General features: G+C 41.7%; 1 protein-coding gene across 1 annotated transcript in view; it reads left to right on the forward strand.

Moving 5' to 3' along the window:
• The window catches only part of LOC147018468 (decorin-like), a 24367-nt gene continuing 6892 nt past the window's right edge, over positions 1–17475 (forward strand). Inside the window, exon 1 of the mRNA XM_085898130.1 lies at positions 1–147. Coding sequence (XP_085754256.1) covers positions 95–147 — 53 coding nt within the window. The 5' untranslated portion in view covers positions 1–94. The remainder of the gene's footprint in view (positions 148–17475) is intronic.

Genomic DNA, 17475 nt, shown 5'->3' on the forward strand with positions numbered 1-17475 from the left:
ACAGAAACATCACCTTGCAGACAATATTGGGTACACTGTTGATGTGCTTGCAGGCCTGCCCAAAAGCTTGAAGGAATTGCATCTGGATAGCAACATGATAAAGCAGGTGAAGAAAGGTGACCTTGCGGATCTGGTGAACATTGTGCGGTAAGTTTCGATTTTCAAACTCTTTGTATATTTATGACCCATTGAATTAAACGTAAGACCATGAAATGCGTTCCAATTTTATCGTGGTACAAAAGCTGAGATTTCACCTTTCGAAATAAGTTACCTTAAAGGTCCACAGAATCAGAAAATCATGTTTGGTTTCAACAATAAATATGGCTTCACTTGACACTTAATCGTTGTTCTTTTCTTGTTGTAAATAAATATCTTGAAAGGAAGATTTTTATGGTATTTGGTGCTCTTTTATGCTCGATTGGGCCCCGTTCTCCCATGACGTCATCTCTACCTTGGGTTCATACGTACATGGTGTGACAGCACCTTCTACGCAATGATTTTGACTAATGTTGTAACCTGGGGCTTCTTGACAAGAAAATTATTTGTCAAATTCACTTTCTGATCAGTCTGAAGTGAGTTGTGCGGCCATTATCCATTGCGTACTGACAATCTTTCCCTCGATGACGTCATAGCAGTTTATCTGGAATTTTTAGGGGTGATGGATTTTTTTTTTTTTTTTTTTTAACTAACACCGCAAAAAATTCTTGGAATAAAAAAAAACCACGTTCAATATGATCACATCAAAAAAAAAAAATTTCTTCTGATTCTGCGGACCTTTAAATGAGTTGGCCACTGTATACTGCTATTGCATGAATGCTCTGGAATATGATGTGCAAGTGAACACATTGTGATACGTACACGTGATGTGAATAATTGAATTTAAATAAATGAAAATCAATTTAAAGATTGGATTTCACTTCCAATCAACAAATGAACAATTGATATGAACACACAGAGTAGTAATAATTATAACAATAATAATAATAAACCCACACATAGCGACCCACCCACACACAAAATCAAAGCAAATCAAAGATTCAGTTTGTCCGGCCATTTTGCAACACGGCCTGAGCGAATGGTAAAAGGAACAGGCTCGTAGAGCTGTTCATCCAGCACAACAGTGGGGGGCAAGAGAGATGTATTAGAAGGGGAAGGGGGAAAAGGAGAAACATTGCAGTGATCATCACTGCTGGTACGAGAAGGGGAGGACGTATCACTGTGTTCATCATCGTCCGAGTTTCCCATCTCTGGCTCGTACACATAGCCAGTGTGGTTGGCCAGCTTGTTTGAAGATCGGAGATGTTGGCGATTCCTGCGGAACAAACGGTTTCCTGCTTGGAGCACCACATAGGACCGAGAGGACTCGTGTTTTTGTACGATTTCACCAGGAACCCATTTTCTAGTGCCAGGAAGTGGTTCCATACTGACTTGCCGACCCTTAAAAGGTGGCCGCTCTCATGTTCCTCAATCATGACAGAACTGTTGCTTGGTCTTTTCCATGTCAAAATGCTGTTTAACCTCAAGTAAGCTGCGCTTTGCAGACAGCTTGTTACGTGGGCTTCTACCCATCAACAGCTGTGCATCAACATCAACACGAGACTAGTGTAGACCTTCTTGGGGAGTGGTTTGGTCCTCTAACAAAGCCAGATGTTTGTCCTCCGCTTTCTTCCACAATTTTTTTTTTTTACAGTTTGCACTGCTCTTTCAGCTTCACCGTTAGCATGAGCAAATCGAGGGCTGGAAGTAGTTTGGGTAATGCCGTAATCAAAACAATGATTTGAACTCTTTGGACACTAACGAGGATGCATTGTCGCTCCTCAGACCCCTCAGGTATACCATGTGTTTAAAGATGGTTTTTGGAGCATCAATCGTTGTGCGGCTTCTCATATCCTTGAGCTCATGTACCTCTATAAATTTTGAATAATAATCGACAACCAAAATGTATTGTTTTGACTCAAACTCGAATAGGTCCACGGTGACCTGGTTGAATGGTAAATCTGGAATCTGTGTCGGCATAAGCGGTTCTGGAGGAAGCTTATTTTGGTAATCTGCACTTGTAGTGTAGTTCTTCACTGCCTCTTCGATCTGTTGGTTCATTGTTAGCCAACAGAGCACTTCCCAAGCACGCTGTTTGCGCTTTACAATACCAAGGTGAGAACTGTGTATGATGGAGAACATGTGCTCATGGAGACTAGGTGGCACTACTATACACATACCTTTATAGATAATTCTATCAGACACACCTAACTCACTCTTTGAATCCCAGTATGGTATCAATGGAATGGGCACTTCATTTCGATAGCTGAGCCATCCGGTGTAGGTCACGTCCAACAGAAGTTGGAACTCTTGTCGAGTCTGTTCCTGCAGTTGGACATATGTCTCCTTGGTGATGGAGATTAAATCTAACATGGAAACCTGCTCCAGATTGACTTCTTGTCCCAACAACTGGTGAGTCTGATAAGCATGCAATAGTGTATCTGGTAGCTGCATGTCTTTACCACTTTTATACACTACCTCGAGATTGTACAACTGCAGACGCATGGGAGCAGACAGAAAAGGTTTTTTGAAAATCTCTTGAAGTGGCTTGTAATTTGTAAATATAGTCACTGTCTTGCGAAATATGTAGCATTGGAATTTCATACAGGCATGGAGGATTGCAAGCATTTCTTTTTAAATCTGAGCATATCGCTGTTCCTCCTCCGAGAGGGATTGCGAAGTGCATGCAACCGGCTTCCCCTCCTGCATTAAGACACCACCGAGACCGCTTTGACTTGTATCCGCATGGATCTCTATTGGTGCCTTCATGTCATAGTATCTCAGTATAGGCAGCTGACAGCAAAGATCCAGTAGTTTTGGAAAGCTTGGTCCTGTGCAGGTTGCCAGTCAAAAATACTACCATCTCTCAGTAAAGCTCAAAGTGGTGCATTGACTTCACTCAGTTGAGGAATAAATTTAGCCAGATAAGCAACAAATCCAAGAAAATGCCGCACATCTTCTTTATTCTGTGGAATAAGGCATATTACAGAGGGCTTCAATTCTTGAGGGGTCAGGCTTGAGTCCATCTGCAGTAAGGAGATGCCTGACATACTGAACCTCCTTTTAGCGAACTTTACATTTTTGCATGTTCAATTTGAGGTCGTGGGATGTAGCCCTCTCCATGACTTGCTTTAAAATTCTGTCGTGATGACCTCAATCTTGTCCAGCAATCAAGATATCGTCCATGATCGCTGTGGCTCCAATAATGCCATGTAACATTTGATCCATGATGCGCTGAAATATTTCTGGGGCACATTTCAATCCAAATGGTAGCCTCAGCCAACGAAAACGACACATTGGTGTATTGAAGATCGTCAGTTTTGATGACTCCTCATCCAGGAGTTTCTGTAGACACCCACTCTTTGTATCCAATATTGAGAAGAAGTTGGCTTTTGGTATGTTGGAGACCACCTCTTCAACCATCTTCATGGGATAATGTTCACGTTTAATGGCCTTGTTGAGATCTCCAGGATCCAAACATATTCTTAGCTTGCCATTGCGAACTACAGCTACCATTGAGCTGACCCATTCAGTTGGCTCCTCCACCAGAGTGATGAAGCCGTTATCTACCATCTTGTTCAATTCCTCGATGATCCTCGGCATTAGCCGAGCGGGTTGCTGATGTGCAGCATGTACAACCCCATTAGCTGTTGGGTGTATTTTGATTCGGTAGACCCCTGGTAGGGTACCCGAAGTACCGATGATATCGGGGAAAATCTCGTAGCTCTGGGGGAACCGTTTCATCATCCACTGACTGAACCCCCGCCAAGGAACTCAGTCGAGCAATGAGGCCAAGGTTCTCAGCTGTCTCCTCTGATATCATGTTCTCCTGATCCAGACTGACCAGCTCGCATGAAGCTATTATGGACCTCCCCTCGAATTCCAGGGAAAGATCCGTGGAAGCAACTGGCCGAATGATGTGGTTGGAGTAAGTTCTCAGGGTTCTCTTTGACTTGTTAAGTTCAATATTAACTGGTAGTCTTTGAAGATCCCTGAGTGTAAGTATATTGCACCTTTCCCCTGCATCAATATGGAAGGTAATGTTCATGATGCCATTGACTCTGACAGTCTGGGACCATTTGTCATCTGTCAGAATGCCAATGTTGTCAACATTGTATATTTGAAGAATCTCCGAATTGCCTGAAGGTAGTTGATCGTTGTTTTCTCTAGCATTGATGAGGAGTGTTTTGCCCAGTCGCTGTCGCCTATTGCAGACCAACATCCAATGGTTTGGGAATTTGCAATAGAAACAGGCGGAGCCGACTGCGGGACATTTCCCTTGGTCCCACAAATGTCGCTCATCCTTACCACATCTACTGCATGCTTTAATTCCGAGCAGCTGCGATTACGATGCACAAGGCTTGGGATGTGATTTGCTCTGAGCTGTGATAGCTGACGCTCCAAATTTGTAGTTATCTTCATTCCGCACGATGCGGATTTGCTTGCGAGACAACTCAAACTGTTGTCCAATCTCAAGAGCCTTTGCTGGTGACAGTCCTTTACCTTGATCCAGTAACCTTTCCTGCACCCTAAATTCAAAAATTGTAGTAGTAAGCGTATTTTTCCTTGGCCTTGTCATCGTTGCTCTTCACGATATCAGGGTTGATCTTGTCTGCATTTGGTAGAAGATTCTGGGACAAGGTTGGCACAGTTGTCTTCAACATTTGACCCAGTATCAACTGTGCAGGGATAAAACCTGTAGGCTCAATCGGAGTATTACGGTAAGACATCAGCCCTAGATACGGATCAGGTTGTGGCAGGACCACTTCACAATGTGTACAGCCTTTTCAGCACATCAACGTCTCGGCCACGATGTTAGCCCGACACACTTTATGGGTTAACCCTTTCATTCTTAAAAGTAATTGCATTACTGTACTGTATTCTCAGACATTCTGAAAAGTTAAATCTCCTCCATTAAATCGTTGTTGGATAGGAAAAGCATCACCATGGAAATGACGTCGTGCAATCGCCGGGCGATCCTTGACACATTGTTTTTTCTGTTACCTTGATGAAAATCCTTCCTGGTGATGTTTTCTCTGTGGTTGAAGATGTGTTTTTGTGATATCAATGGTAAGCAGTATTACCTGTTTGCTGAATTTTTAATGTCATGCATTTTTCTGATTTCCAGTTTGCTTACTACAGGTACAGTCCTGTTATTCACTTCAAATTTTACTTGCAAACATGATGTATGTTTTCTGTGTATTTCCTTGTATAAAATTATTCATCTCAGGGGAGGTGGGGAGAGGGGTGCCAAAGGAAGGGTCCTCTCCAGGTGCCAAATACTCGAGGTACACCCCTGCGGTATCTTGCCTGGGTTTGAATCCTGACCCAGTTATAAACTGTCGTCCCAGTGTTTCACAGGCAGCGAGATTCATCATTATGTGTGCCATCCCTCTGATTGATATTTAACCGGTATTAGTTATTCTGTTGTTTTTCGTATTAGTTGGTGTCTTTTTCTCGGAGTTGACAAGAAGATAAAGCTTTGGGGCCAGATAAACATCCGAGAGTGTTGAAGATGGTAAAGTAGGTATCCATGATGTTAACTTGTATAATGCCATGCTTGTCTGCTCTGCCAACATGAATTCTTATCATTGAATGACATTTTACTTTTGTTGTGGGATTGTGATGGAACAACGTCGAAAGATATTATGCGAAACCAGAAGAGGATCCATCCATTGGGACCATACTGTGTGCAGAGCGTTGGTGCTGCCTAAGCAGTCTCCTTGGCTATTGGGAACAATCCTGGACGGGTCGCCACTCCCACACAGTATACCAGCATGTTGGCACTCATTTTGCTGACTTCGGAAAGATGACAGGTCGAGTTAACCCCACCTGGTATTAATTCAACAGCTAAGCGGGATTTGAACTCAGGACCATAGGATCCCAAGACCGCCATTCTAACCATTAAGCCAACAACAGGCATAGAAGAGGATTGTGGTGTCATTCCTACCTTACCTTTGGTTGTTGTTGTTTTTTTGGGGTGTTTTTTTTGAGATTTCATCCCTCTATGTTTTTACCTTTTTACCCTAACCAGAGGAGAGGATATTGCATTTGGGTCCCTTCATTTGTTTGTTTGTCTGCACAGAACTTTTGTGTTTTTCTCCACAACCACGACTGTTTTTCTCTGTCGGATTGAGACAAAGTTTTCACCATAGAATCGACTACTCATGTAGAATGTTTGAATGATAATTGCAACGTCATGTCACATGGTGTGGCAGCCACGTTGGAAACACGGAAAAACGTTGGACCCTCTATTGCTGAAACCGCACCAAAGAAAAAATTGAAACTTGGCACATGGCAAGTACTCCTCATGTGGAATAAATGCGTTTTTTTTTTCTTTCTTTTTCTTTTTTCAGACATCATAGGTGCCTTCATTTTGATGTCATAATTGCTTATGTAGAATGTGACATCTGATCAGTATGGAAAATTTTGAGGGTCATCTATGGATAAATTGGTCAACAGAAAAAAGTTGAAGACATCGGTCACGTGATTCAGCAGATATATATTTTAACCCTTTGAACCCAAGCAGCCATTTGACTAACCACCATTCAAACCTCCATCTACCTTAGTGGCCGATTTACAGGCCTGTATTCAAACCATCATATACCAGATCAGCCGGTTCACCAGCTGCTATTCAAACCTCCATATACCCACGTGGGTGGATTTTTCTCCAGCCAGCCCAGGGTGGGGGAACCAAAAGTCCAAGGAGCTCAGGGTTCAAAACATTCAAAAATCTTCTTCTCTGAAATGGCTGAACAGATCGAAGTGAAACTTTACAAATATGACTGCCTATCCATGAGGAACAAAACATTCACAAATATGACATCATAGGTAATATGGTTTGGCAGCCATATTGTATTTACCCGAAAACGTATAAAAAATCTTCTCCAGAACGGCAGGACAGATCGAGGGGAAACTTCACACAAATGTTCCCCAAGCCTTGGAGATACCAGTGTATTTATAAATAATTGCTGCGTCACATGGTCTTGCAGCCATATTGGATTGAGCAAAAATATTTAACAAATTTTCTCTTGAACCACTTCATCAATCACGTGAAACTTCAAAATTATGATATAGTAGTGATGGAGAATATATGTTTTAAATTTCAACCTGATCGAATACATGGTCTGGCAGCCAGAATGATTAAATTTTTGGAATCTGGGTTCTTTTTGATATATATTTTTATTTTTTTGAATAAGGCTCACCAAAGGTTGCACATAGACGGGTTTGAGGGTAGAAGAGAAGCAGCTGAAACCCGAATCCTATCCAGATTCCTCCTGATGACTTCATCTTGGCTTTTTGCTTCTTTGGGGTCCTGATTACTCCAATGCAGGAATGTATACCGATTTGGTCTTCTATTTTATTTGAATTGACTTATTTTCATCCCATTCTGAATTCAACTGAATAATAATAAATGTCATGGGTCAGGGTCGGGTGTCCAATGAAAGCCGGTTTGCATCAAAGCAGGACGTCTTTGAACCCGGTCATCACTGCCAGCAGTTAAAAAGTGGCAGTTCCAATTGTCTCTTAATTAATGAACACACCAGTACACAAACGCTACACAAAATACCTGTAACTCCACAAAAGTACACAAACACCACAAAAAGCAAGTCCTGGTGAGGGTCTGCAATCTTGGATTGCTCTTTTCCTTGTTTTAAAATGTGGTTTTTTTTCTTGTTTCTGCAATTTTTTTAAAGTAATAAAATTCTAAATGTTTTAGATATTTTGTTATTTTGGTATGTATTAAATCCATCTGTTTTTAAATTTGGTTAATGGTATATTCTACCCCTCCCCCATCAAGACTGCTTTTCGTTCATTCCATTATGTAGATTACCACATGTGCGAAATGATGCAATTATCATTTTTTTAAATAACAAAATGCTTAATGTTTTGTATATTTTTTAAATTTGGTATGGATTAAATCCATCTATGTTATTAAATTGTTTTAATACTTGTTTCAGTTGATTTGGGGGATGGTTTGGATATGTATCACTTTTGGAATGGTACTGTCCATCTTCCCCACTCCCACAATCCTGGCCCGGTTTGGTTGAGTCCATATTTACGTTCGATTTCTTTTCCTAATAAAACGATTAATGGTTAATGTATTTTAAAATTTTATCTTGCGTGCACTAGCTCAGAAACATGGTAACTTCCTCGCATTGGAATCACCATCATGGCTTCAGCATTTATTGAGTTAGGTCGGGCTACAGTTAAACATTGTTTTTCGAAGGGAAGAAGGACAAATTGGTCATTTAGCAATCTCTCATTGTGCTATTTTAGCAATGTATTCTGATATATTTTTAAATCTTGGTCGTTCAGAGAACGTTTGAGAATAAAAGGTGTGGCTTTTAAATGCTTATAACTTCACTCTACAGTAGTTTATGAGTGTATCATTTGTGTACACATTTGAATGGGTGGCCATTTTTCCATATCATCCCTATATATATATATATATATATATATATATATATATATATATATATATATATATATATATATATATATATATATATATATATACATATATATATATATACATATATATATATATACATATATATATATATACATATATATATATATATATATATATATATATATATATATATATATATATATATATATATATATATATATACACACACACACACACACACACACACACACACATACATATATATTAATTCAGTGGCCCAACGGGCCTTGAACTCAGGACCTTTTGGGTCCCAAGCCACTGCTCTCACCACTGCACCAACACCAGGCTGCACCAACAACCACTCTGTATGTCTTCTTGTAATATACAGACTATACTTTTTTCATGAAGTAATGTGCAAATTCCACCCACCCGTCTTATTAATATACTCTGCTGGATTGGACATAATTTGCAAATCGAGTCACTAAATCGGTTCACCAATCCAAATGTCAAAGCCGATTGTTTTCAAGGTCAAGAGATTGAGGTTACATCGTCAGTTTCCATCCGATTGACTTGAAATTTGAACAGAATTTGCATATTGGCTCACTGAATTGGTTCAATATTCAAAAGCTGCAAGCTTAGTTTTTCAGGTCCAAAGGTCAAAGTCACATAAAATCATCAATTATCAACAGATTGACTTGAAATTTGAACAGGGTATGCATATTGAGTCAATGACGCCTATTGTTTGAGGTCAAGGTCGCATAAAACTATCATTTTTCATCTGATTGATCTGGCATTTGAACAGATTTGCCTATTTGGTTACTGAATCAGTTTACCAACAAAAAGGTTTATGACTTATCAGCAGAATAAATGGACAACAAGGGCAGCTAGAATCATGAAACTTGGTACAGAACTTCATTTTCTGATTGAATATTGTGACTGAATATTGTGACATAAAAGACGAGTTCAACTTTGTGCTCACAGGAACTATATTAAATGAAATTTGGTACATGACTATATTTACTCACGCCACTGGTGGCATGTGAGTATTGTGTCACTCGTGTCTATGGGTATAATAGGAAGTTCTGTGCCAAATTTGACGATTCTAGATGCTTATATTGAGTTATTCTGCCAACAAACAGACAAACACAGGCTCGTTGATCACTTGACACGTCGTGTGTAGACTGGAAAAACATCGAAAGAGGAGACTGGATTTAAGAGTGAGAGGTGACTTTCACTGTTCAGGCAATCTACATTCAGAAGAACAGCAGCCATGATCAAGGAAGGAGCAGAAACACCTGACACTAATGCTTCAGTCACATTTGGCTTGGCGGCCGTAGGGTCTAAAAAAATATACGGCCACTAGCAATTATAGGGCGGCCGCAGTATTTCCACGGTCACACAATGTAACAGTCACATATGTTTTTTTTTTTTGGGTAGCCGCACGGGTTATTTAGAAATTGTGGAGACCGAAAACGTGGGGGTGCCGTACGGTCTTTGATTTGATGTCGCACGGTGACCTTAGGGCGTCCCTGCGGCGGCCATAGAATTTTCAAGGCAGACGCAAGGTAGCCTCAAGGTGCCCGCAAGACGACCGCAGGGGGGCCGGCCTTAAGGCGAATGTGGAAATAGTGCGGCCGCCATAATTTTTGGGGGGTTGGCAAAATTCATTTTTCATTGATAAGAGCCTATGGAAAACACACGAATAACAAGCCCACCGTACGCCCTACGTACGGTTGACGTGGAACACATCTACGTCATGGCTACGGTTTGTCGAATTGCTACGGCCAACCTAAAAATGAAAAAATGTTTTACTCCGCGCTTTAATTCCGAGACCCCTACGGCCTGTAAAAGATAGCCATATGGCATAGGGCCACCCTGAGGCCACCTCAGAAACTCTGCGGCCACCGCACGTTTCTGTCAATTCAGGGGGGGGGGGGTACGGCCGCCGTATCCTACCCGTAGAGCAAATGTGACTCATACTTAACCAGGAATTGAAAGCCAAATTAAGTGAGATGACTGTAAACCAATGTGATAGTTTAGGTATATATATATATATATATATATATATATATATATATATATATATATATATATATATATATATATATATATATATATATATATATATATATATATATATATATATATAATGGATGACGTGTCGTTTTCGACTATGTCGATTGGTTCAATTGCTGATGGACGTGACTGTGGGCAGTGAGACCAGCTTTGTTTGCACAAGGTCGGTCGCATACACCACAACAGAAACCAGTTTCCACTGCCTTGGATGGATCCTTCCGCCACAGTCGCTTTTGCACAATCTCGTACTCCCGAACTTTCTCAAACCTCTGCACCCCGGTGTGTACTCTTCCCCTCCACTGCGAATGATTCTTGGCAAGTTCTTCCCATGATGACTCAGGGATATCACACTTCCTCATTGTATCGGCTAACATGTCCTTGAAACGTTTCCTTGATTTACCCAACTTTCTGGACCCATTTCTTAGCTCACCATAAAAGATTGACTTGGGTAAATGCAAGTCATTCATTCTGACTAAATGACCAGACCATTGCAGATGATGCTTTCGATGCTACAGCACTTTGTTTTTGCCAAAATTTGATATTCGAAACTTTTTCTTCCCAGTTTGTTTTCAGGATGTTTCTCAAGCATCTTTGCTGAAAAGCTTCAAGCTGTTGGATGTGTCTACTGTATACCGTCCACGTCTCCGCTCCATATAGCAGTGTGCTAACAAGTACTGCCCGATAGACTGCTATTTTGGTAGCAAGTTTAATGTCATGGCTATTCCAAACCCGTTCTCTGAGCCTGCCAAAAGAAGAGCTGGCTTTGGAGATTCTGCTGACAATTTAATGATCAAGCTGTCCATCATCGGACAAGATACTTCTGAGATAATGGAAAGTTTTGGTAGTCTTCAACTCTTCTCCATTGACAAGGATCGTGGGCGAGTGATGTGTAACACCTGGGGGTGGTTGATACATGACTTCCGTTTTCTTTGTGCTGATCCTTAAACTGAAATTAGAAGATGCAACTGCGAAAGCATTCATGAGCGATTGCAAGCCCTCCTCGGTATGGGAAAATAATCCGCAATCATCGGCAAACAGGAGATCTCTCACAAGCAGGTCAATAGTTTTGGTTTTAGCCCGGAGTCGACGAAGATTGAAAATGTCACCATCCGTTCTAAATTTTATGTGAACACTGTTGTCATTTGTTTTCAAGGCTTCCTTGAGCATGGTTGCAAAGAACAGCACGAATAAGATAGGTGCCACAACACATCCTTGCTTCACCCCGTTGCTGATATTGAACGCCTCGGAGAACTTACCATCAGCACACACTCGAGCTTGCATTTCATCATGTAGCTTTTGTAGCACTCTTACAAATTTCTGTGGGCAGCCAATTTTGAGAAGAATTTGCCATAGCGCAACACGTGAGACTGTATCGAAAGTTTGAGTTAGGTCAACAAAAACTGCATATAACCCAATATTCTGCTCGATGCACTTCTCCTGAAGTTGGCGAGCTGAGAACACCATATCCTTGGTACCACGGTAACCTCGAAAACCACACTGCGACTCCGAAACATTTTCGTCTCGAATTGAATTTATGAGACGTATCTGAAGAATTTTAGTTAGTATTTTGGAGCATGAACTTCGGAGGGAAATTCTTCCATGATTTCCACATTCTGAACGGCTGCCCTTCTGTTTGAAAATAGTAACAATGAGAGCATCCTTCAGTTGTTGGGGCACTTCTTCGTCTCGCCAAATATGACAATAGAGGCTGTGCAGACATGTGATTAGAACTTCACCACCATGTTTGAAAATATCAGCTGGAATCCCATCCTCACCAGGTGACTTGCCGTTTGATAACAAATTGATAGCCTTACGAATTTCTTGTTCAGTTGGTTCATTCGCAAGATGATGAATCACAGGTTTTTGAGGCAGTTGGTCAATGTTGCGCTGATCAACATGTGATGGTCTGTTGAGGAGCTCATTAAAATGTTGCTGCCAGCGACCTAGTATCTCTGCCTGGTTGGTTAACAATTTTCTGCCGTCTTGGCAGAAATGTTACCAACTTGGTAACTTTAATATATATATTAAAGTTACCAACAAAACTGCACAAATATTAGTGTACATGACCCGAACTTAGGTGTATGGGTTGGCAGGATGGCTTAGAGGTACGCATCCTCACCTCTAAGCTGTCTAGCCTGGGTTTGAATCCTAATCCATCTCCAAACTGTCATCCTGGTGTTTTGCAGGCAGGGTGATTCATCAGTGTTTATGCTGTCCCTCGAATGGGCGTTAAACTGGTATTCTGTCTGCCTGAATTATTTGGTGGATGTTAAAGATCCCATGGTGTCCTTCGTGAAGACGATGTGAGCTATCGCCAGCACCATGAACAAATTACTAATTCCTCCTCTAACTACTGCTGGGAAGGCAATGGCAAACCACCCAGTAGGGTGAGAGAGAAACAGAGACTTAGGTGTCGTTTCCCCGTTCTCAGGAGGACAGGAAAGGGGTAAGGGGCCCAAAATATTTTGCACCAATGCCCATGCATACTCAACACAAATATGCAAAATTTGAGAGAAGTTTCCCAAGCTGTTTTCAATCTTGAAATCAGAACTGCCATTTATCGTAAAATCAAATGTAAATACCCAAAACAACTTTAATATTGCATGAGAAACAAAAACTGCAAGTTGTAATAAGAGAATGAACATAAGAGAAGAAATTATAGCTATCTTTACATATTATGAACATATACGCAGAGAGTTATTTCACTTCTAAAAATTTTGTTGTAGAACAAATCAAATCCCAAACCAACCCTAACTTCGAAGAGAAACATTATGGCGTGAGTCGGCACCTCCCTCGAGTGAATTCTAGATTTTGTCTTTTAACCCGAATTCTGAAATGTATTCGCTTGCATGCATCAACTCACTCATCGTTTGGAAAACCCCTCCTCATCAAGCTCGACAAGTCCAACCTTTCTACTCATTTCATGGCCACTCCTTTTGTCCCTCTTTCCTCCTGCCTCTGGAATCGCTTCCTTGCACCTCTCCAACCTCAGTGGTATTTAATATCGATGCTCACTAATCTCAGAGTCTGTCTTTGCATTCCATGTACAGTATCTCGCACACATGTTCCTATTCACTCTATGGGACAGTACGTTAACCTTCCGTCTTCTTTCTGTTTACTTTCTGATGAATCTAGATTTGTGTTGAGAAAGAAACGTTTCTATTTCGGACTTTGAATCGTGCGACATCGTATAAATCGAGTTCGACAAATAATACAATGTTCAAATATTTCTTGCAAACTTTTAAAGTAGTTACAACTATGAGAAAATGTTTTGGTAGTTTTAAGTTTCGGAATTTAATTTAAGCCTCTTCCGATTGCTGTTGTTGGGTTTGTTACCTCCGCCAACAAAGGTGACATATCTCAAAAAGTTGTGGACAGATTTGGACGAAATTTGGTGGACAGGTTGGGTATGTGCCAAGAACAAGCCAATTCGATTTTCGTTCAGGTCGAAAACCAGATCTGGCCGACCAGTGAGATACAAAATGTAAACTGTTGAGCCTGGTGGAGGTATGTGCTCTGCTGAGTGCTGTTCTAGTTTCTGCAATTGGCACCCCAATTTTGAATGGCACCACAGACTTTCTTCGACCCCCGAAGAGTACTAAAGCATCATTTAGAAAAGTGTTATTATTATTATTATTATGGTTTTTTTCTTCCTGCACTCTCAACATTCAAAATTTCCAAACTCTTAGCAATTTCCGAGCTATATCTCAGAGCCGGCTGGGACTTTTGGAATGAAATTTTGCAACAATAATGTGAATACGAAGTACGTGGGGCTGAAATGTTTGTTTTTTGACCTTGACATACTTTTTTAAGGTCAGCACCTAATTATAGACATTTTAACGATTTTCACCATAACTCGACTTAAGTTGGTTCGATTGGAACGAAATTGCCCTTTCTAGACAGCCGAGACAAGCCGCATGTAACTTTAATTTACATTACACATCTCCAGGATAAAGGTCAAGGTCTTACACCCCAAAGTGAACTGAAGCACCATTTAAGTTTTTCTCCTTTTCCTGCGAAATTCCGAGCTGTATCTCATATCTGGGTGGGATTTTCAGAATTAAATTTTGCATCAATAACGGGAATAAAAAGTTTGCAAGGTTGAGATAAAAAAAAATTTTTACCTTGACCTAGTGTTTGTCATGATCTAATTATAGACATTTTCACTTTTTTTCACCATTACTCGACTAAGCTTTATCTGATCGGAACGAAATTGCCCTTTCCAGATATCACAGGGCAAGGTGCATTTATGCTTCATTTACATCATACCCCTCCGAGTTAAAGTTCAAGGTCAAATGGCGGTCTGAAAAAAAAGTTGTTTTTTTTGTCATCACTCAATTTTGCCGTTGTGGAATCTCAAAGACCGCTAGGTCTTCCAAGATGTCCTTGCAACACAATAGCGTATGTGCATTGAAGTTGTGCACATATTTTATTCATGTACTTGACCTACTTTTTTCAGATTGTAATTGAATTAACAAAAAAAAATTTTCCCAAGGTCATCTGCCATCTGCTTGGAAATCTGCTTACATCACTGCCCTGCATAAAAAAGGTGCAAAAACAGATCCCTATAACTACAGACCAATCAGCCTTCTCCCAATCATCAGCAAGGTTATGGAATCCATCATCGCTTCAGACATGAAATCCTTCCTCTTCTCCAATGGCTTGATTTCCAATCATCAATTTGGTTTCAGACCAGGTCACTCTACCCTGGATATGCTGCTACTGCTCTCCCATCAATGGATGGAGGTCCTCAATGCCAGACAGGAAATCCGAGCCGTATCCCTGGACATATCACGTGCTTTTGACACAGTCTGGCACCCTGCACTACTCACCAAACTCTCTTCCCATGGTATTCATGGCCATCTCCACTCATGGCTCGCAGACTTCCTCTCCTGTCGCAGTCAACGTGTGGCCCTAAATGGAGTTCTTTCATCCCCTCTTCCTGTGCAGGCTGGAGTTCCTCAAGGTAGCGTTCTGGGCCCTGTTCTTTTTCTGGTTTTCATCAATGATCTCTCGGACTCTCTGGAAAATCCTCTATTTCTCTTTGCCGACGACTCCACCCTCTGCCGTACCATCTGTCATCCCTCAGACCGGCAAGCAGCAGCTTCTTCGCTCACTGCAGATCTGGATAAAATCACAAACTGGTCCAACACGTGGAACATGTCTTTCAATCCAGACAAATCTCACACTCTCACTATGTCTCTTCGAAAGGACCGTTTACAAAACCCCCCCCATCCACTTTCTCAACAATCCTCTGGAAGAAGTCTTTTCTTTCAAGCTTCTGGGTCTTACTATCTGCCATGACCTTTCCTGGGAAAGTCACATTTCCAACCTTGCCTCAAAAGCCAGTCGCCGACTGGGAATCCTCCGTCGTGCAAAGTCCTTCCTCGGCCCTCTTGAGCTCCTGACCACTTACAAAGCTTTTGTCCGTAGCCTGATGGAGTACTGCTCTCCCCTCTGGGCTGGTGCTCCTGCCTCCCACCTTTCTCGACTTCACGCTGTCGAAACCAGGGCTTTTAAGATCATTGGCATCTCCCGCAATGAAGCTGAGTCTTTGGGCCTCTCACTCAATCACCGCAGGTTGGTCGGTGGTCTTTCTGTCTTCTACCGACTCCTCTCCAGCCTTGCCCCGCCTGCTCTCTCTGCGATTTGTCCCAACCACATTTCCACAGGGCGCTCAAGGTCCGCCAACAACCCCCTTCTGGTAAAACTACCAAAATCACGAATCACTGCTCATCTTCACTCTTTCATTCCTCTTTTTTCCCGCCTTTGGAATAAACTTCCTCACTCTATTCTTTCCCATTCTTCCCTCCAGGCTTTCAAAACAGCTGTTCACCACCACCTCTTATCTTCCCCCATCCAAATCCTCGATCTTTTCTACCCCCGATAATCCACCCAAGCCCACTTCCTTCAATTCTCCTGCTTTCCTTCCTGAAAGTCCCTTTAATGTCCATCTTCCCCTCGCCATGTTCCCCGTCCCATCCCCATCCCTCTCCCTTCCACAGTTCACCTGTGTCTGTTCCCCAATGTTTTGTCCCTTCCACTCCCGCCCCTCTTGTCTCATGCCTCCTTGCTGTGAGTTGTGTGTTCGCTCTCATACGAGCCTCGACCAAGGTATACAAAAATAAAAATAAAATAAAAAACACCTTTTTGATCATAACTTGAATAATTTTTCTCCAATTTTCATGATGTTGAGTTTGATGGATAGATTGTAGATGGGGGACAAATTTTCTTAATTTACACTCTATCTCTAAATGTTGAAGGTCAAGGTCATATGGTGGTCCAAAATAAATATGGCCATCATTGGATCATGGGTCAAGGGTAAGTCGCAGGCGATCACCAAGGGTAAGCTTCCTCCCGACCGTGGGAGGCTTACCTTTGGTGATTGCTTTATGATTGCAGATATCAAGTTGATATCATACTTTTGTGACGTGAATAACTAAGGCTGGTTACGGGCTATTCTCTTCCATGATCTTGGCAGCTCCAGACCGCCAGTAATTTCAGCAGATTACCCTGAGTTCAATCAATCGAAGACAACATCATGCATGACTACTTCGTCCACCACTCCCCTACCCACAACCAATAGATTGGTTAGAATTAGGTTGTTTGCTGTGTCTCCATCACACCGATAAATGGGGTGCAGCATTGTCGAGATATTTGTATTTTTGATTGATTGAATGTGGGGGTTGAGGGGTGGTAATGTGCTGAACCGATGCAGGGGAAAAATTGTGTCTGCCATGCATAAAAGGTGTAATGATGTGCACTGTCAGGGAGAGACTATGAAACTGAATTAGGTCAGGTCAGGTCAGGTATGGGAGCATGCGCCAGAGCAGCGCGTCGCTGCATCAACTTTCCGCCTGTACTCCAGGGGCCTCCGTCTGGCCATCCCCCAGACAGATGCCTGGCCCATCCAAAAATCCTTGAGATGCCGATCAACCTGCTGCAAC

The sequence above is a fragment of the Eptatretus burgeri genome, chromosome 10 (genome assembly GCF_056783735.1).
Source record: "Eptatretus burgeri isolate ZD-2024b chromosome 10, Ebu_testis_v1, whole genome shotgun sequence".
Lineage (NCBI taxonomy): Eukaryota > Metazoa > Chordata > Myxini > Myxiniformes > Myxinidae > Eptatretus > Eptatretus burgeri.